General features: G+C 42.2%; 1 protein-coding gene across 4 annotated transcripts in view; it reads left to right on the top strand.

Moving 5' to 3' along the window:
• The window catches only part of XRCC6 (X-ray repair cross complementing 6), a 302,212-nt gene that overhangs the window by 7,538 nt on the left and 273,157 nt on the right, over window positions 1-21,517 (top strand). For 2 of the 4 annotated variants that reach the window (XM_073592729.1, XM_073592732.1), the window contains exon 2: window positions 14,942-15,034. In XM_073592729.1, the coding sequence (XP_073448830.1) occupies window positions 14,953-15,034 (82 nt within the window). In that variant the 5' untranslated portion in view covers window positions 14,942-14,952. Of the gene's footprint in view, window positions 1-4,695; window positions 4,848-14,321; window positions 14,382-14,941; window positions 15,035-21,517 lie in introns of all 4 variants that reach the window. The other 2 variants (XM_073592730.1, XM_073592731.1) reach the window with 2 other exon arrangements.

The following is a 21,517-nucleotide window of genomic DNA, read 5'->3' as shown; positions in this document are numbered from 1 at the left end:
CGGGACTTCCTTTTGTTTGGCACATAGAGCTTAGTACACAGTGCAGCAGCTGCGGATTTCACTATAGAGACAGCGGAATCGTCAGCAGCAATGGCGGATGCAGGCGCCCAGGTTCCCAGCCAGGCCCAGGTAGGAGAGGTGCGGTGACACCTCTTTCCTTTTATATCACTGGGTGTTTTTATCTTTATATGGTTCAAAGCCTGCTGTTGTCTGCTATGGGGTAAAAATTTTCCATTAGCAGTTCAGCAAAGGAGTGAGACTCTGGGCACTTAGGGTGTTGGCTGGAGGTACTACTTTTCTCTGAAGCCTTAGTTCTAAGGACCTGGCTTTTTCTTGTTTCTCTGTTTCAGTAAGCTACTGCCAAGTCAGAGAGAACAGGGAGAAAGTGCCCCTCATGCAAAAATCCTTTAAGGGACTCTTGGCCCAAACCACTGTGAAAATCCTGCATTGTGGATTTAGTAAAAGAAAAATCCTCACAAGAGTGCAAAGAACTCTTATCTTCTGTGAGGAAGGAATTAGCAGAGGCCCTAGGGACAGTGCGTTCACTTGTGAAACGCGGCCAGAGTTCCAGCCAAGAACAGAGTTCTCACTCCAGTTTCCCTCAGTCCACTTCCAGACAGGTGGAAAGTGAGTCGGAGGAAGAAAGGGAAAGCATTCCACCCTCAACTATTGATGCTGAGGAGGAGGAGGTGGAAGAAGAGTCAAGATCATCTAGATATAAGCTTTCACTTGAGGAGGTGGATGAATTACTCAAAGCAATTTATACTACCCTGGAGATCCAGGAAGAGAAAACTCAGCTGTCCGTGCATGACCAAATGTACCTGAGGCTGGAGGAAATTAAACACAGGGTGTTCCCTGTGCATAAAGTGTTAACAGACACTATTAAAGAGGAATGGAAGGATCCAGAGAAAGGACAGTTTTTTTCTAAAGCCCTCAAAAGGAGGTTTCCTTTTGAGGAGACTGAGGAACTGTTGTGGAATAAAAAAACAAAGATAGACGCTGCTTTTTCTCAAGTATCTAGGAAAACTGATTTAGCTTTTGAGGACATGGGTATTCTCAAAGATGCTATGGATAAGAGGGCAGATGGGCTACTGAAGAAAGCCTGGGACGCATCTCTAGCTAATCTTAAGCCAGCAATGGCGGCTACAGTTGTGGCTAGGAATCTGGAGTGTTGGTTAGATCAACTTAAAAATCATGTAGTGGCAGGTACCTCCAGAAAAGACTTATTAGAGTCCTTCCCTACCCTGCTTAAGGCAGTAAAATATATGGCAGATGCCTCTGCAGAATCTATCAGGATGTCAGCCAGGTCCTCTACGCTTGTTAACTCAGCAAGAAGAGCACTCTGGCTAAAGACCTGGTCAGGGGATTCAGCTTCTAAAGTAAAACTGTGCGGAATTCCCTTTTCAGGAGACCTGATGTTTGGGCCAGAACTGGAGACTGTCCTTGGCAGGACGGCAGATAAGAAGAAAGCTTTCCCACAGAAGAAGAAAACGGTACAGCAGAGGAAAAATTTTCGACAAGCCGATAAGGAAAAGGACCACACACATAAGAGACCCTGGTCTTCTCAGAGAGGAAGAGGTAGAGGTGGGGGTACTCTTTAGAACCCCAGAACAAACCCCTAAAAAACAATGACCATCTAGTAGGGGGGAGACGACAGGACTTCTTACCAATTTGGGAAAAAACAACAAAGTCCTTTTTGTTCTGGGGTTAATCAAAAAGGGTTATCAATTGGAATTCTCACAAAGCCCCCCAAATCGGTTTTACATCACAAACCTGCCAAAGGATCGCGAAAAGGCTCTGGCCATGAAGTCTCTGTTACAGGAACTGATGCAACAGAAGGTCATTTCCCAGGTTCCAAAAGATCGAGGGGAAGGGGTTTTACTCCCACATTTTTCTGGTCAAAAATCCATCAGGAAAGTTCTGCCTGATTCTCAATTTGAAGGTTCTAAATCGATCCATAAAATACAAAAAATTCAGGATGGATACGATTTTCTCAGTGAGGAACTTGCTAACCCCCAAATGTCATAGGCATTTCTCAAATTGATGGAAGCCATATCTCCATATACCAATAGCGCCCCCATCACAAAGGTTCCTGCGTCTCGCAGTCAATCGGGGGGGGATTTGGCACTTGCAGTTTCGGGCTCTGCCTTTCGGTCTTTCCTCCTCTCCCAGGGTATTCACAAAAGTGATGGCGGAATCTTTGGAGCCCCTGAGGCTGAAGGGGATTTCAGTAGTACCCTATTTGGACGACCTGCTACTGTTTGCAGACTCAAAGGGTCAAGTAGAGGTCAACCTACAGACAGTTCAAACACATCTAAGAAGTTTGGGATGGCTTCTTAATCTTCAGAAGTCAAACTTAATACCATCTCAAAGGGTAAGGTTTCTGGGGTACGAAATAGACTCGATAGAACAGAGAATTTTTCTACCCCAGGAGAAAATATAAAAGATGCAGTTGACCCTGAAAACACTTCAATCCAACGCAGAGATCTCTGTAAGACAAGCCATGTCCGCTCTGGGACTGTTGACAGCGGCAATTCCTTTGGTACAGTGGGCCAGGTTGCATGCCCGTCCTCGGCAATCGGATATGCTGATGAATTGGTCATACCAGGAACCTCTGGAGACGAAATTCAACATGGGGCAAGAGCAAAAAGATCGCTCTGGTGGTGGAGGAACCAAGGAAACATTTCAAAAGGGCTTCCTTGAGTCTTTCTGGTAACCAGAAGGCTGACTACAGATGCCAGCGCATGGGGATGGGGAGCTCATCTGGAAGAAAGGGAGCTTGGACCAAACCAGAAGCGAGAAGATCTTCAAATTGGAGAGAGTTAAAGGCTGTTCACCTAAGCCTCCTCCCTCCGGGAATTTCTAGTAAGTCAACATGTCCAAATATTGTCAGACAATATGACGGCAGTATGATATTTAACAAAGCAAGGGGGCACAAAAAGCAAAACTCTAATGGGTCTAGATCATCAGATCCTAAGATGGGCAGAGAACAATGTGGCCTCTCTATCAGCAGTCCATCTGAAGGGGACGGGAAACACCTTAGCAGATGATCTCAGCAGGAAAGAAATAAGGGAAGCAGAGTGGTCTCTCAATCAGGAATTATTCGAAACAATTTCCAGGAGTTGGGGTTATCCCCAGGTGGACCTCTTTGCAAAACAGGAAAATGCAAAAATACCAGTCTTCTCTCTTCAGAGACAGCATCAAGCTCTCGGAGTAGATGCGTTAGCTCACAAGTGGGATTTCCATCTGTCCTACGCTTTTCCCCCGTTTCAACTGATACCAAAGGTGCTAGCCAAATTCAGATTGGAGTCCACGGAGCTAATATTAATAGCTCCTTATTGGCCGAAAAGACCCTGGTTTTCAACCTTGATGAACCTCTCGGTGAAACCTGCTTGGAGATTACCAATCAGGGCAGATCTGTTGAGTCGGGGCCAAATTCTCCATCCAGATCCAGCTTATCTCAAACTAACCGCTTTGTTTCTGAAGAACAAATCTTAAGACAGAAGGGTTTATCAGAGAAGCTTATTTCTACCCTTCTTGCAAGTAGAAAAAAAAGTGACAAGAGACATTTACTTTAAAGTCTGGAAGATCTATAATTCTTAGTGTTCCAGTAAAAACTTTGATTTTCGTACCACATTTTCAGTTTTGGAATTTCTTCAAGAGGGATTAGAGAAGGGGTTAGCAGCAAGTACGCTCAAGACGCAGGTAGCTGCTTTATCAGTTTTTTTGGAAAGAACCCTGTCAGGGGAACCTTCAATAATCAGATTTTTTAGGGCAATGGCAAAAGTAAAGCCTAGACCTGTTGTTAGTTTTCCCAAATGGGATTTATCTGTAGTTCTTCAGGGACTAACTAAGGCACCGTTTGAACCCATAGAAGAGGCATCGTTAAGTTTCTTGTCATTAAAGACTATTTTACTGATAGCAGTAACTTCCGCACGTAGAATTAGTGAGTTACAAGCCCTTTCAATTAAAGAGCCCTTTATGAGATGTCTACAGGATAGGGTAGTCTTAAGTTCAGATCCAGCATTTCTTCCAAAGGTGGCTTCAGTTTTTCACCGTACACAGGAAATCATTCTCCCTACCTTTTTGTCCTTTACCTTCGGGGGCAGGAGAAGAAGCTTTCCATACTCTTGATGTCAGGAGGTGTCTGCTTAAATATCTGGAAGGAACAAAGGAAATCAGAAAGTCATCTTCACTCTTTGTTTTAATGGAAGGTACTCACAAAGGAGGTAAAGCTTCCAAGAGCGCCCTCGGAAGATGGTTAAAGCAAGCCATTAAAGAGGCAAACAAATCTTTGGGTCTGGAACCTCCGGAAGGGGTATTACCTCATTCTACTCGAGCAGTGGCGGCATCATGGACAGAAAGGGCTGGGGCATCTCCTGAGCAAATCTGCAAGGCTGCCACATGGTCCAGTTTTTCGACCTTCATAAGGCACTACCGCTTGGATCTACTATCAGCCTCGGACCAATCATTTGGTAGGAAGGTTTTGCAGGCAGTAGTCCCACCCTGTAGTAAGTTTCTCGGTTATCCTCTCCAAGGTGCTGTCCTGAAAGGCGAAGGGAGAAAACCTTAGTTAGACTTACCGGTGACTGTATTTCTACGAGCCTTTCAGGACAGCAGCCTACTTCCCTCCCTTGGTTATCATATGTAAAGTATAATTATAGGACCTGGTAATTGTCTGATTATATTTTCCAGCATGTCTGAGGATTTCTCGGTAACAACTGACGGCATGGTGGAAGCAGCTGCTTTTTAAAGGGGCGTTGTCACGCAGTGTTTCCTGTCTAAGAGGTGGAGCTACGCTCTCTCCAAGGTGCTGTCCTGAAAGGCTCGTTGAAATACCGTCACCGGTAAGTCAAACTAAGGCTTTTTTTATCCACAGTAGGTTAATATGGTTTCCAGTGACTTACACCATGTCCATCTTTTATGGTATGAACTATCACCACAGGATGGTGCTGTGGATACACAGATAATTGTGTGCCAATGTCCTAGATATATTGGAAATTGCTCGATTAAAATAAATTGGACTTTATATATACACACCCGTAGCAATGGTTTAGAAAAATATATATTAATTGAATAATGTTTAAAACGGCATTTATATACATAAAATTAAAGAACATACTAATTGACCTAGATGGCACTCGTGCCACCGATATTAACGATAACCAAGTATATATGAATACAATTGTTCAATTAGGTATTCCACAACTGGTACTAATGTGTGGTTGAAGCATAATAGAGGTTGCTCCTACATGTTGCGTGCGTCAGCGCTTCTTCAGGGGCTTGAGAATCTATTCATATAAAAACAAACAAACAATAAATTTGACATCCATTATTACAAAATAATTATTGTGTGTTTAAAAAAAATTTAAAAAACACCATAAATTGCACAAACATTTATATAGGAGTAACCCAAATGCTCAAAAACCAATGAAGCACAGAAGCAAAACCTGACTGGGGGGGCATATATAACGATATATTCCTCTTCAAAATGTTGGACCATCATATAAATTACAGTACTGCAATGATATCAGAATATAAATGTAAATGTCATCATATTAATGGATAATGGTCCCACGGCCATCCCAATATCTCAACAGTAGATGAATGAATTTTATATGTATCTATAGAGGGAATAAAATATAGCCCAGTATGTAACTTATATACTTTTGAACCAGATGTCCACATATCAATGCACTTGGACTAATAATTTTATATATTCTGTGCAACAACTTACCATTAGCTCTGCATACAAATCGCAAAATAGCTGACTACTACACTTAGCATTGAAAGCAGTGATTATAATGCAGCCACCCAGATGACCAAAATCATGCACCGAAGCACTTCATTCATTAGTCCAAGTGCATTGATATGTGGACATCTGATTCAAAATTATATGTTACATACTGGGCTATATTTTATTCCCTCAATGGATACATATATAATCCTTTCATCTACTGTTGAGATATTGGGATGGCCGTGGAACCAATATCCATTAATATGATGACATTTTACCTTTTTATATTCTGATATCCTTATCACAGCATTGTAAGTACCGTATTTATCGGCGTATGACACGCATCCCCCCCCTCTGAAAACAGAGGGTAAACAGTGCCTGCGTGTTATACGCAGATAATTTTACCAACAGGGGGCGGGGATTGGGCGGTCCGCCCCGCAGAGTCACAAATGGGGGGATGTGTCAGGCTGGCCGCCCCGCCTCTCCTGGCCCTGGGACAGCGCTGCATGCATAGTCTACAGTTGATAAAATTAAATCACTTGCCAGCCCCTTCTACACTGCTCCTCCTGTGTCAGTGTCATTATAAAACAAAGCTTATAAATATCTCAATAGCTCACCCCCCCACACTTTTTTTTTTTTTCTGCTCTCCTCCGCCGAGTGTAGCTTTAGATTGTTTGTTTGATGGAGAAGGAGAGCGGTCACCTGACCATCTATGTAACATCAGAGGTGAGCAGTCATGTGACCAGGTCAGTGAAAAAAAAAAAAAAACAGAGCTATTGAGGTATATGGGAGCTTCATTTTACATTAGGAGTAACACAGGAGGAGCAGCGCAGAAGGGGCTGGCAGTGAATTTTTCTTAATTGTACAGAATGCTTGTAGCGGGGTCTCCCGGGAGTGCCGGGGGGCTGTGTTCTGTGCAGGGGGAGGGGGGCTGTATACTGGATGGAGGGCCTTATACTGTGCAGGGAGAGGGGGGACTGTGTACTGGAATTTTCCTCTTAAAATTGGGGTGCGTGTTGTTATATGCCGATAAATACAGTAATTTATATGATGGTCCTACATTTTGAATAGGAATATATTGAGAGATATATATATATACACCCCCACAGTCAGGTTTTGCTTCTGTGCTTCGTTGGTTTTCATGCATTTGGGTTACTCCTATATAAAAGTTTGTGGACAATCATTATGCAATTTACTGGTTTTTACACTCTAATTATTTTGTTTTAATGGATGTCAAATTTATTGTTTTGTTTTTATGTGTAATAGATTCTCAAGTTCCTGAAGAAGCACTGACGCATGCAATATGTTTGACGACCCCCTATGAGTGACTTCTATTATGCCTCAACCACACATTCGTACCCATTTGTGGAATATCCAATATCTAATTGAACAATTGTATTCATATATACATGCTTATTATTATTAGTGGTATGCGTGCTATCTGGGTCAATCATTAGTATGCTTTTTTTAAATTTTATGTATATACATGCCTTTTTTAAACATTTATTTAATTAAAATATATTTTTCTAAACCATTTCTACGGGTCTGTCTATAAAGTCCAATTCATTTTTTATCAAGCAATTTCCAATAGTTCACACCAGTGCAGTCAGTTCCAGGGCTTTCCAGTTCCAGAAAAAAAAGTAGAACATGCTGCATTTTTTCTGCACTGGACTGTAGTGGAACACATCAAAAACGTACTGGAATGCATCAGAACACACCAGGCCTCAGTATAGTTAAAAAAAAAAAAAAAAAAAACGCATCTGGAATGCATCAAAAACACAGGAACGCACGAAAAATGCTTTAAAAAAACGTGCATGCAGAAACTCTTCTGGAACGGATCTGAAGTGTGTTTTTGTGGTGTAAACCAGCCCTTAACGCGGAACTAAAGGCAATTTTTTTCATTTGATTTCCCTTCTGTTTCTGCTCTATAGCCGCAACAGGAAGTGAGGGACATCCTTGGTAGTCACCAGATCTAGAGTCTCCAGATTATTCCTGTTCGGGTGATGACATAAAATTTGGGATTTTCTTTTCTTTTACTTTCACTTTTGGTGTTAATTGTAAACAGGACAAATTGAGAGGGTGGATCTTCCCAACAGGAACACAGTCGACAATAAAAACCTCAAAAAGCCATCACTCCTCCAGTAGACCTAAACCCCCATTTACATTGATTGTGTCTATTAAATTGTGCGACTTACATCTGATTTCAAAGCCATATCTCAGTGCAACTTCGAGTGCGACTGTGAAGACATCTGTGTGGCTTCATGCACAGATGTCTATTCAAGTCGCACCCGAAAATGGCAAAAGTAGTACAAGTACTAGTTTTTCAAATAGATGCGACAGAGCACTGATTTGAACAGTGCCTTTGCCGGCAATAGGCTGTGACTGTCAAATCGCAAAACAAACTGTTCCAATGTCAATGGTGGCTAATAGTGTTAATCTGCAAAAATGTCAACAATTCTGTGTTTTTCTGTCAATATGGGGTGCTGTGTGTACATTAATGAGGGGAAAAAAAATGAACTTAAATGGTTTTAGCAAATGGCTGCAATATAACAAAGAGTGAAAAATTTAAGGGGGTCTGAATACTTTCCATTATATCTCTCTCATTCCCTCTGTTCTCAGCTTCATAAGAGCTGGGTAGTAGAAACAGCAGCACACTGAGGTTCCTAGTGAAAGGCTGTTCAGGAGGGCTATCAGGACACCCCTGAGGGCGAGTTCACACTGGTACGACATGACAGTCGTACGACTATGGATCCAACTTTGCCCTGTGACATGAAGTCTGACTTCAATGAACTGGGATCTGACTTTGATCCCCACAATGTGGGCACTTTGTGCCTGGTATGAATCTTTAGGGATAATTCCACACCAAAATTTAAAAACAGAATGGCATGGGTTCCCCCTCCAAGAACATGCCAGGCCCTTCAGTCTGGTATGGATTTCAAGGGGAAACCCCATGCCGAAAAAACAGCATGGGGTCCCCCTCAAAATCCATACCAGACCCTTATCCAAGCGAGCAGCCCGGCAGGTCAGGAAAGGGGGTGGGGACGAGTGAGCACACCCCCCGCCTCCTGAACCATACCAGGCCGCATGCCCTCAACATCGGTGGGTTCTTTGGGGGCAGTGGGGACCTTGCGCCCCCCACGCGAAAGCACCTTGTCCCCATGTTGATGAGGACAAGGGCCTCTTCCCGTCAACCCTGGCCTGGTATGGTTCAGGAGGCAGGGGGGTGCGCTCACTTGTCCCCACCCTCTTCCCTGACCTGCCGGCTGCGTGCTCGGATAAGGGTCTGGTATGGATTTTGGGGGGGTCCCCACGCCGCTTTTTCGGTGTAAGGGGTTCCCCTTAAAATCCATGCCAGACTGAAGGGCCTGGTACGGTCTTGGAGGGAGGAGCCATGCTGGGGTTGTTTTCTTGGGTATGGAGTTCCCCTTCAAGATCCTGAGAGCACAAGTCGCATGCCAAAGTCAGATCAGTTAAGACCGCGATCCGACTTTGATCTGACTTGAGTGATATTCAATGGGCTGAAGTAGGATCAAAGTCGGACCAAAGTAGTGCAGGGAGCATTTTCAAAGTCGGACCAGTTAAGACGGCTCTCATAGGGAAACATTGATTTTCACACGTCATGCGACATGAGTTCCCAATGTCGGAACGTTTGACATACCAGTGTGAACCTGGCCTGAGGGAGAGCACAGTGTGCTCCCAGCATAGATAGAGCTTTGTGAAAGTGGGCAGGGGATCTCTTCGCACCAAATGTTAAAATTTTGAAAACCGCAGTGCGGGGCTGTGTCATTCAGTTTCCTGTGAATTTATTAGATTACTAGTACCATCAGCCATTCCGGCGGATGGCTTGTAGTTCTCAATGAACTGCGAGGGCACTGGTGAGCACTCTCTTATGTTCCATTCACACCTGAGCGTTCCAGAATCGCGGCCAAATGCATGTGTGATGCCATTACTTCTAATGGCACCCCAATCACTGTGTGATTTTGCTGCTCAATAAATCGCCGCAGGTTCCTGCTCATTTTTGAGTGACAAGCTTCGCACTTTTCAATTTATCATGGCAAAAATCGCACCGTGATTGAGTTGCCTTTAGAAGTAATGGCATCGCAAACGTATCCCGCGATTCTGGAATTGTGGGCAGAATCGCCTGCGATTATGCAACACCCAGGTGTAAATGGGGCCTTTGCTGTATTTTTTGATACCTTAAAAAAAAAAAAAAAAAATGTACAGCTTTGTGAAAACTTTGTGTATATATGTATTCCAAGGAGCAGAAAAGTAATACAAAAGAAACATACGGAAACATTGCCAGGTTAGGTCTATACCTACAATTGCAACATTCCTTATATACCAAAATGACCCTGGTCCAAATACCGTATATACTCGAGTTTAAGTCGTTCTGAGTATAAGTCGAGGCCCTAATTTACCACAAAAAAATGAGAAAAACTTAGTGACCCGAGTTTAAGACGAGGGTGAGAAATGCACAGCTACTGTAAGTGGAAAAGGGGGTCAACAATGCCCATTTGCAGCCTCACTGTGCCCATTTGCATGCCACACTGTGCCCATTTGCAGCCATAGGTCCCCCGAACTTCAAACTCTGTAGTTAAGGGTTCCTAGATGCCCCCTAGCTGCAGCCAAAATTTGGGGTCTCTGAACCCAAATGGTCCCGAAATGACAGATGGACACAGTTGACCGATTTTGGGGCCCCGTATCTCGGGGCCACTTAGTGCTAGGAAATAGCAAACTCAGTGGAAATAGCACCATAAAATATCCAAAGCTGGGGGTTCTAGCACCAAGTGTCCCTGAGATACAGGGCCCCAAAAATCGGTTCAAAAAATGTCAAGCACTTTTCTGCAGCAGAGAATGACATTTTCCAAACCGGCTTTGGGGCCCCGTATCTTGGGGCCACTTGGTCCTAGGAACCCCAGCTTTGGATATCTTATGGTATCAGTTCCACTGGGTTTGCACACCAAATTTGGGGTTCCTAGCACCTAGTGGCCCTGAGATACGTGGCCCCAAAGTCGGTTCAGAAAATGTCAAGCACTTTTCTGCAGCAGAGAATGACATTTCCGAACCGATTTTGGGGCCCCGTATCTCGGGGCCACTTAGTGCTAGGAACCCCAGCTTTGGATATGTTGTGGTACAAGTTGCACTGTTCGGAAAATGACATTTTTTGCTGCAGAAAAGTGCTTGACTCGAGTATAAGTTGAGGGGGGCACTTTCAGCACAAAAAATGTGCTGAAAAACTCAACTTATACTCGAGTATATACGGTATACATCTTGTGTAGCTATGGATTTGTTGGCATAAAACAAAGTTTATATATCGGGTAAGACTATTGTCTATATAACCAAAAAAAGCAAGGTGGGGGATTACAGACATTAGGCAGTTGAGTAAGTGAGCTAAGGAATGCAGTGACTTCAGAACAAAAGGTCCGAATAGGTGGACATGCCCAGACCATGTAATAAAATGTGCCATCCGCTGAGAAGTACTTAGAGCAAACCATGAAGGACAATTTACCTAAATGGGAGAGAAGACAGGGAGTATAATATGAGCAATAAAGAAATTTGGTCTGAACAACCTTGTACCTGGGTGAGATGACTGGATGAAGGATTTCGTGCCACATTCCTTCAGTAAGCTTTGGAATATCCACTCTCCATCGAGACTCTGTGATCTGAAGTCTATCAGTTGTAGAGTGAAGCAGGAGAGCATAATAAGTAGAAATTTGTTTTTAGAATGTGTGGTATCGCAGAGCAATTTTTCCAGGGCTGAGGGTTGTATAGATACATTGGTGTGCTGCGATTGCAAATACCAGAAAAAGGCTGTGGAAGTGGAGGTTATAGTCTCGTTGAAGTTCTGTGAAGGAATGTTGAATAAATGAGACACCGGTTTTACCTGGCGGTGAAATACATTTTGTAGAGATTAGTAAGAAGTGAGGATAGCTGCTTCCAAGGCCAAAGCAGCGTTGTTAACTTCGGGGTAGAACCACCAATGTGCATGAGCCAATTGGCAGGCATTGTAATAGGTTTAAATAGTGGGAACAGCAAGGCCTCCAGGTATCCTTAGCTATTCTAGTGGCCCTGCCCCCCCCCCCCATATAAAAGATGTAAGAATAGAGTCGATCTCCTAAAATCGACGTTTAAGGACATTAAACCGGAGCATTACTTAAAATATAGACGAAATGCGGCAGAAAAATTAATTTTGAAAATGTTTACCCAGCAGAGTAAAGGGAAGATTAGCCCAGACTTTAAATGTGTTTTTAAGTATACTAATAAGGGGATTGAAGTTGTTTTTTAAGAAAGTGTTTGTTCGATTATTCTACCCAGGCACTGAAAACTATGGATCTAAGTAAGCGTGTACTGATCCAATGGAAAAAGAATATATTTTTCCCAACTTACGCGGAATCCCCAGAAGTGTCCAAACCCTTGAATGAGAGCTAGCAATGTTGAAAGGGAGGAGTGAGGGTCTAATAAATAGATTAACATGTCGTTCGCATAAAGGTACATCTTTTTCTTCCAGCTTGTTAATGACCAGTCCATGGATCGCGGAGTTACAGCATATCAACTCAGCTAGGGGTTCTATCGCCAAGGCAAATAATTAAGGCGATAGGGGGCAACCCTGTCTGGTACCCCATGTTATAGTATAGGCCTCAGAAATATCACTATTTACTCTTATTCTAGTCTGTGGTTTATAATACAAGTTAATCCACCAGAGGTTAACCTTTCCAAAGCCAAATTTCGCAGTACCTTCTGTAAATAGGGCCATTTGACCGAATCAAAGGCCTTGTGTGTCCAATGCTATTGCAACTCTAGAGCCCACATTTTCATGTATGGCCTGCATGTTAGTAAAAGCCTGCATCAATTAATGGAAGTAGATCTCCCCGGAATAAATCCAGTTTGATCTGGGTGCACAATAGAGTGAATCACAGTATTCAATCTACAGGCAAGCGCTTTAGCTAAGATTTTAATATCCAGGTAATCAACAAAATGGGATGGTAGGATTTACAATAGAGGTGATCCTTGTGCGGTTTTGGAATGAGCACTATCGATGCCTCAGTCAGAGGGCAGTAGACACCCCTCCTCAAAAGTGTGGGTAAAAGCCTTAAGTAAGTGAAGTACTAGAAAATCTTGATAATGCAGATACCACTCAAAAGGAAAGCTGTCAAGGCCTGGTGTTTTGTTATGTGCAAAGGAGTGTATGGCTGACTCTATTTCTTCAGTTGTTAAAGGAGCATCGAAGAGAGAAATTTGGCTTGCAGACAGTTTAGGCAAATTAATATCCTATAAATAGTTATCTAGTTCAACAATAATGTAGTGTGCTCTAGGAGTATATAAGTCTCTATAAAAGCATACAAATGTATTAAACACATCACTAGTTTGTTCAACTATAATACCTGCAGACTTTCCTGTCCTGAAATCCAGCGATGTCGGCACCCCAGCTGATGTTTCCATTGGCTCTTGGGTGCTGCCGCTGCCATTCGTTGTTAGGGAACCCGGCAGTGAAGCCTTCCAGCTTCACAGCCTGTTCCCTACTGTGAAGCGCGCTGCACTCTCTTTCTGGCATGGCAGCAGGGGGAAGGAGGAAGAAAGCCACGAAAAGTGTCAAATGCGGCACTGGGGGTGGGGAGGAGAGAGATAAGCGGAGCTTCCACTTTTGGGTTGAACTGCGCTTGAAATTGTTTGGACCAGCTTGGTCCAAATGAACTATTTGCTTCACTAAGTGCTGCAAGTACTACATGTACTGCATGTAACTTTAGCTACATACAGTGCTGGGTTTCAGATGTGAGACAGAAACTTCCGTCTCACACCCTTAACAAACCAGTGTTTAGCTGAGCGGCACTCAGCCATTCAAAGGGAGTTTTGTATTTTGAATACAAAGCTTGCTCTGGTTGAGCTTGAGAGTGTGACGTCATCAGCTTGCTCCTCCCACTCAGCCAGTATACATTCACAGAATGCAAGACTGCCAATGAATGTATAAGATTCTCACAGCTGGAACCCAGCACTGTGTGCTGTATGTAGCTGAAGTTACATGCAGTATATATGGTGCTTGGAGCCAATGCAGCCCTTGTGCCTCGTTTCCACTGAGCGGTTCGGTTCGGTACGGTACGCTATTTTGGGTGTTTCCATTATGAAAGCGGCCCATACAACCGAACCGTGCCGCTCCCATTCAGGGTCCTGCTTCAGATGTGGGGCCATAGAAAATAGAACGTTTCGGTTAGGGCGGAGCTACGGATACATTCCACTGATTGGCTGACAGAAAACCCTCTGCTGTGCTATGCTGAGGCATTTTTTCTAAACCCTGTATGGCCCCTTATGGTCCCACTTGCAGTGGAAACGCTCACCAGAATAGACCGGACTATTCTAGGCCATTAAAACTGTACCGACCCGAACCGATCCGCTCAGTGGAAAGGAGGCATTGGTGAACCGAATAGTTAGTTTGGATCAGCATGGTCCAAACAAACTATTCAAAGTGACAGGAAACCTGCACATAAGCTTTAAGCTTCAAATCTCCTAGAATTTGTGGCACAGACCTTTCATTGAATGCTGCTCACTTTTTCTTTCTTTTTTCTTCTTTCTTCTTTCTTCCCTCGAACAGCAAAAAATGCTCAGGAGAGCTTTGCAGTAGCTGCTACAAAATCACCAGTGTCATTTGAGTGTAAGGATTTAGATCTACTTTAATCATTCATTTTTTTTTTTTTTTTATGTTGCATGATATTTGCGCAGCTTTTTTATTAAATACATATTTTCAGGGGGAAAAAAGAACATGAATTTTGAGTGCATGCAACACAAACAAAAGATGGGGGTGCATTGAGTATATGGATACTAAGTTAAGACTCTAAATTGCTACATCCATGAAATGGCAAAAAATGACAGTACCTAAAATTTTTCATAGGTGATGCCTTTACAAGTTGTCAATTACGAGTAAACCACAAGTTATGGCCCCAAAAATATTACCATGTTTCCAGCAGTACCTCACATGGTTAATATATATATATATATATATATATATATATATATATATATATAATTTTTTTTTTTATCTATAAACGTTTTAGTTAGTAGTTTTTTTTTTTTTTTTTTTTTTTTTTTCTTGCAGCTGCAAAAAGTCCCTGGAAATTTATTTTAATCTTTTATTCCTGTGACATGTTCTATATTAATAAATTCAAAAGAAAGAGCAACTGGATAATTATGCCTTTTTTTTTTTTCCTTTAAAAGTTCCGGAAGCCATGCCTGAATGGGGCTCTTACTATCATAATGAGGAGGGTGAAGAGGACAATGAAAATGAAGATGGAGATGCAGAGCCTGGTGGTAAGATTTATTTATGGCTTTTGCTTTGACAGCAAAAGGTTTAAATAAATGTAATGGTTAAACACAATAGCACTGTAGAGGAAAGGGATGATAAATAACGCCTTTTATGCATCTCCTTAGTAAATGTAACTACAAAACTTTGCATATACATCTGTGTGTTTTTTTGTTTGTTAGAATTAACCCTTTCATGACTAAGCCTATTTTTGAAATTTGGTGTTTACAAGTTAAAATCTGTATTTTTTGCTAGAAAATTACTTAGAACCCCCAAACATATTTTTTTTATATATATATATATATATATATATATATATATATATATATATATATATATATATATATATATATATATATATATATATATATATATATATATATATATATAATTTTAGCAGAGAATCTAGAGAATAAAATGGAGATTGTTGCAATATTTTATCACACGGTATTTGTGCAGCGGTGTTTTAAACGCAAATTTTTGGGAAAAGCGACACTTTCATGAGTTTAAAAAAAATCCAAACAGTAAAGTTACCCCAATTTTTTTTTTTTGTATAATGTTATGCCGAGTAAATAGATACCAAACGTGTCACGCTTTATAATTGCATGCACTCGTGGAATGGCGACAAACTACGGTACCTTAGAATTTCCATAGGCGACGCTTTTAATTTTTTTTCGGTTACCAGGTTATAGTTACAGAGGAGGTAGAATTATTGCTCTTGCTTTAACGACTGCGGCGATACCTCACATGTGTGATTTGAACACCGTTTACATATGCGTGCGCGACTTCCGTTTGCGTTTTCTTTGCTGCGCAAGCTTGCAGGGACGGGGGTGCTTAAAAAAAAAAAAAATTTTTTTTTCTTATTTATTTTGTTTATTTATAAATTGTGTTTTAAAAAAACAAAAAAAAAAACCTTTTTTTGATGACTTTTATTGCTGTAACAAGGAATGTGAACATCCCTTGTGACAGTAATATGTGGTGACAGGTACTCTTTAGACCCCTGATCCCTCCTTTGCACTTCAAAGTATTCAGATCACTGAAAACGGCCATTGTGAATACTGTGAATTTTTTTTTAATTCGGCGCCATTGGCAGCCGAGTAAATGACGTCGCTTCCGCGTTTACAATGAGAAGGCTGGAACGAAGCCGGCCACAGCTTCGTTCCAGCCCGCCCCCAGCCGCCGGAGGCAGCCGATTGGTTACCGGGCCTCCCGATCAAACGGGAGGCCCAGTAAGAGTGGCGAGAGGGGGTGGGAGAAGGGGACATCTCCTCCGGTATAACAGCTGAGCGGCTTTTAGCCACATCGGTTGTTTTATTCGGATAGCCGATCGCTGGCTCTAAACAACGGTAACCCCCGAAAGCCATGTACGCACATCTACGTACGCTCGGCGGTAAGGGGTTAATACATTCTTGTGATGGTTATTAACTTTTATCTGCCCCCCTTCCCTCCCTTCCCCCTTTTCCTTCCCTCCCTTCCCCCTTTTCCTTCCCTCCTCTCCAGGGTCTCGCTCCTTTTCCATACTCTAGGGGTGAGTCCTTCCAGGGGATGACCAGCATCCCATATTTAGGGCTTTGGATGTGCCTCTATAGCGGGGATGCGTGCGCATCCTTACACCATCGCTCCGAGTGAGCGTCTAGGTCGCATTGGCCGGAGGGAGCGTGTGGAACGCACATCCACCCGCACTTCTGGGTCCATTGCGCAGGCGCGAGCGAGATGACGTCCAGGGCAACCGCAACTCGCTGGTGGAGCGCAAATGCGTCCGCACTTCTGGTCCATCTAGGCGGCGTGCGTTCCACCAGCGATAGACGGCATCTGAAGATCCCCTGACATACATCCTAGTAAGTGTGGTTCCCTTTTTGACATCCCTGAATGTGCGGCTTTTTGTTGGAGTGTTATGAATGGTGCTATTGCCTGGCTACCTCTGCCCATTCACTGTTTTTATATGGGATGTGACCTGAATATATTGTTTTGGCTAGACCACCTGTAAGTGAAGGGTTAGTGTGTGGGTGTGGCGCAGTCCTAATTCATAGAAATACTTGGTAAATCGTGTGTAGCCAAATCCCATATATAAAGTCGCATATAAAGTATAAACCAAAATTGCAAATAAAAAATTAAACGAAAATAAAACCAAACATAAAACAGCAAAGTGACCCCCTTTAGAGTGTGTAGGTGTAACTTTGTCCTAGTTTAAAAATACTTTGTAAATCGTGTGTAGCCAAATCCCACATGTAAAATCGCATGTAAATTATAAACAAAATATAAACAAAATCGCATATAGCAAATTTAACGGCTAGGTTGGCCCCCTTTGAATTGGGGGAGGGGGAAGGGGAACAGGGGATGAAATCAAAAAATGACTTTAGCCAAAGCTATTCCATCCGCATAAAAACCCCATATAGTGATTGACAAACATAACATTGCTGAATAATTACATAGGTTAAATCGTGACTAGTGCTCAGTGCAATTTAAGGGAAAAACTTGACATCTTTGTAAAACAAGGCAGGTATTTGTATTAATCTTGGTGACCAGGTGCTCGTGTCTTGTGATCATGCGGACACTCACCAGCTTCTTTAACCCCTGCGGGGGTAATGCGCAGTCACAGTGTATGCTACTGTGCGGCAATCCACAGGCTGTTTCTGGGTCACGGTGACGTTTTAGGCATAAGAGAAGAAAGAGGAGATTCCATAGCGTAAAACCATAAAACACTCTTTATTGAACGCAGATGACAGAATGGTACTCACATTTAAGCAGTTTATAATAGGCAACCAAATGTCATCAAAACAGGAGAGCGTCAGATTTAAGTTGGTGATCCTCTGGGAGATGATGCAAAAGCATCAGAATAGGCCACGCCCTACGCGTTTCGTCATAGGGACGTCAACTGGACCACCTGTGTTTGCTTAAGATGTCCAGTATGATACCATTAATATGTTTCCCAAATTCAAATATATTTCTCTTACTTCAACCATTGACTCACGAATGATTGATTGGTACATCTTTGCCCTAGATGTATGGGGACTATTGCCAATGTTTTTATTGTGGCGACCTAGTGACATCAGGGTGGGTCCATATACCTTGGAGGGTTGGGTCTGGGTGGGTGGGAGTGGCTTTTTGTGGGTTGGTGCTGGCTGACACATGGTCATACGCTTACACACATAAATGGAGGAGCTCTCACTTGCGAGGAGTTACCACCCGCTTAGGCTCTGAGGAAAGGGGTTCTCCCCAGAAATGCGTCAGCCATCGCCTCATCAATCGGATGTCTGGTCCCGATTACGCTTTGATGTCCACTACTGCGCACCTGCAGATATTGTTCATGTTTAACGTACACGCTCGTTTGTGAGTATCCATTTGTTTTATCTTTTTAATAAACGCTATTTGTGGTAATGCACTAGGTCGGTGCGCCCTCTTTTTTTTCTTTTTATTTTTTTATTAACCACTTCAGCCCCCGGAAAGGTTTTACCCCCTTCCTGACCAGAGCACTTTTTACAATTTGGCACTGCACTGCTTTAACTGGTAATTGCGCAGTCATGCAATGCTTTATCCAAACTAAATTTGCATCCTTTTTTTCCCACAAATAGAGCTTTCTTTCTTTTGGTGGTATTTGATCACCTCTACGTTTTTATTTTTTTTTATTTTAAGAAATGATATTTTCTACTTTTTGTTAATAAAAAAAAAAAAAAAAAATGCAATAAACTCCATCTTAGTCATACATTTAGGCCAAAAAAGCATTCAGCCACATGTCTCGGGTAAAAAAAATTGAATAAGCGTGTATATATATATATTGGTTTGCACGGTCTCGTTTCTTGAGGCCCCCCCCCCTCCAAATGATCCCATTTTGGAAAGTAGACACCCCAAGGAATTTGCTGAAAGGCTTGTTGAGCACAATGAAAATTTTATTTTTTTGTCATAAGTGATTGAAAAATTAAAAAAAAAAATATACACAAAGTTGTCACTGAAATGATATATTGCTGGGACTTTTTAGGAGCCTAGCTGCGTACAGGACCCAATAATCAATCACCGCCTTCAGGCTTTCTAAGGGAGTAAATTTTTTGATTTCACTCCTCACTATACTCACCATGCCTCTTAGCAAATAGCTTGGGGTGTCTACTTTCCAAATGGGGTCATTTGGGGGGGGGGGGGGGGTTGTGCTATCTTGGAATTTCAGGGCCTCCTAAACTGTCATAGTTAGTGAGAAGTGAAATCAATATTTTAGCCTGAAGGCGGTGACTTGTTCTCGGGGTCCTGTACACGGCTAGGCTCCCACAATTCTCACACATGTGGTAACCCTGTATCGGGAGAAGCAGCAGAATGTATTTTGGGGTGTAATTTCACATATGCCCATGGCATGTTTGAGCAGTATATCATTTAGTGACAAGTTTGTGGGGAAAAAAAAAGTACTGTCATTTTCCCGCAACTTGTGACAAAATATAAAATATTCCATGGACTCAACATGCCTCTCAGCAAATAGCTTTGGGTGTCTACATTCCAAAATGGGGTCATTTTGTCATTTTGGGGGGGGGGGGGGGTTGTGCTATCTGAGCATTTCATGGCCTCCGAAACTGTGTAAGGTAGTGAAAATTGCAATAAAAAAATGTATGCCTTAGAAAGCCTGAAGGCGGTGATTGGTTTTTGGGGTCCTGTACGTGGCTAGGCTCCCAAAAGACCCACACATGTGGTATTCCGGTACTCGGGAGAAGCAGCAGAATATATTTTTGGGGTGTAATTTCACATATGCCTATGGCATGTTTGAGCAATATATCATTTAGTGACAACTTTGTGAAAAAAAAGTATTGTCATTTTCCTGAAACTTGTGGCAAAGTATAAAATTCCATGGACTCAACATGCCTATCAGCAAATATCTTGGGGTGTCTACTTTCCAAAATGGGGTCATTTGGGGGGATTTGAACTGTGCTGGTATTTTATGCACAACAATAGAAGCTTATGCCACACATCACCCACTCTTCTAACCACTTGAAGACAAAGCCCTTTCTGACACTTTTTGTTTACATGAAAAAAATATTTTTCTTTTGCTAGAAAATTACTTTGAACCCCCAAACATTATATATGTTTTTAATGCAAAGGCCCTACAGATTAAAATGGTGGTGTTACAATTTTTTTTTTCTCACAGTATTTGCGCAGCAATTTTTTTTTTTTTAACCATTTTAGCCCCCTTCCTGACCAGAGCACGTTTTGCGATACTGCGTCGCTTTAACTGACAATTGCACGGTCGTGCGACATTGCACCCAAACAAACTTGATGTCCTTTTTTCCCACAAATAGAGCTTTCTTTTGGTGGTATTTGATCACCTCTGCGTTTTTTATTTTTTGTGCTATAAACAAAAAAAAAGCAACAATTTTGAAAAAAAAAAACTATTTTTTACTTTTTGCTATAATAAATATCCCCCAAAAATACAGTCAGGTCCATAAATATTGGGACATCGACACAATTCTAATCTTTTTGGCTCTATACACCACCACAATGGATTTGAAATGAAACAAACAAGATGTGCTTTAACTGCAGACTTTCAGCTTTAATTTGAGGGTATTTACATCCAAATCAGGTGAACGGTGTAGGAATTTACAACAGTTTGTATATGTGCCTCCCACGTTTTAAGGGACCAAAAGTAATGGGACAATTGGCTGCTCAGCTGTTCTATGGCCAGGTGTGTTATTCCCTCATTATCCCATTTACAAGGAGCAGATAAAAGGTCCAGAGTTCATTTCAAGTGTGCTATTTGCATTTGGAATCTGTTGATGTCAACTCTCAATATGAGATCCAAAGAGCTGTCACTATCGGTGAAGCAAGCCATCATTAGGTTGAAAAAACAAAACAAACCCATCAGAGATAGCAAAAACATTAGGTGTGGCCAAATCGACTGTTTGGAACAGCCTTAAAAAAGAATGCACCATTGAGCTCAGTAACATGAAAAGACCCAGAAGACCACGGAAAACAACTGTGGTGGATGACCGAAGAATTCTTTCCCTGGTGAAGAAAACACCCTTTACAACAGTTGACCAGATCAAGAACACTCTCCAGGAGGTAGGTGTATGTGTGTCAGTCAACAATCAAGAGAAGACTTCACCCGAGTGAATACAGAGGGTTCACCACAAGATGTAAACAATTGGTGAGCCTCAAAACAGGAAGGCCAGATTAGAGTTTACCAAACAACATCTAAAAAAGCCTTCACAGTTCTGAAACAACATCCTATGGACAGATGAGACCAAGATCAACTTGTATCAGAGTGATGGGAATAGAACAGTATGGAGAAGGAAAGGAAGGAACTGCTCATGATCCAAAGCATACCACCTCATCAGTGAAGCATGGTGGTGGTAGTGTCATGGCGTGGGCATGTATGGCTGCCAATGGAAACTGGTTCTCTCGTATTTATTGATGATGTGACTGCTGACAAAAGCAGCAGGATGAATTCTGAAGTGTTTCAGGCAATATTATCTGCTCATATTCAGCAAAATGCTTCAGAACTCATTGGACGGCGCTTC

The sequence above is a fragment of the Aquarana catesbeiana genome, linkage group LG07, assembly GCF_042186555.1.
Source record: "Aquarana catesbeiana isolate 2022-GZ linkage group LG07, ASM4218655v1, whole genome shotgun sequence".
Taxonomy (NCBI): Eukaryota; Metazoa; Chordata; class Amphibia; order Anura; family Ranidae; genus Aquarana; species Aquarana catesbeiana.
The sequence above is the reverse complement of the archived record's forward strand: the minus strand, read 5'-3'. Positions and strand labels throughout refer to the sequence as shown.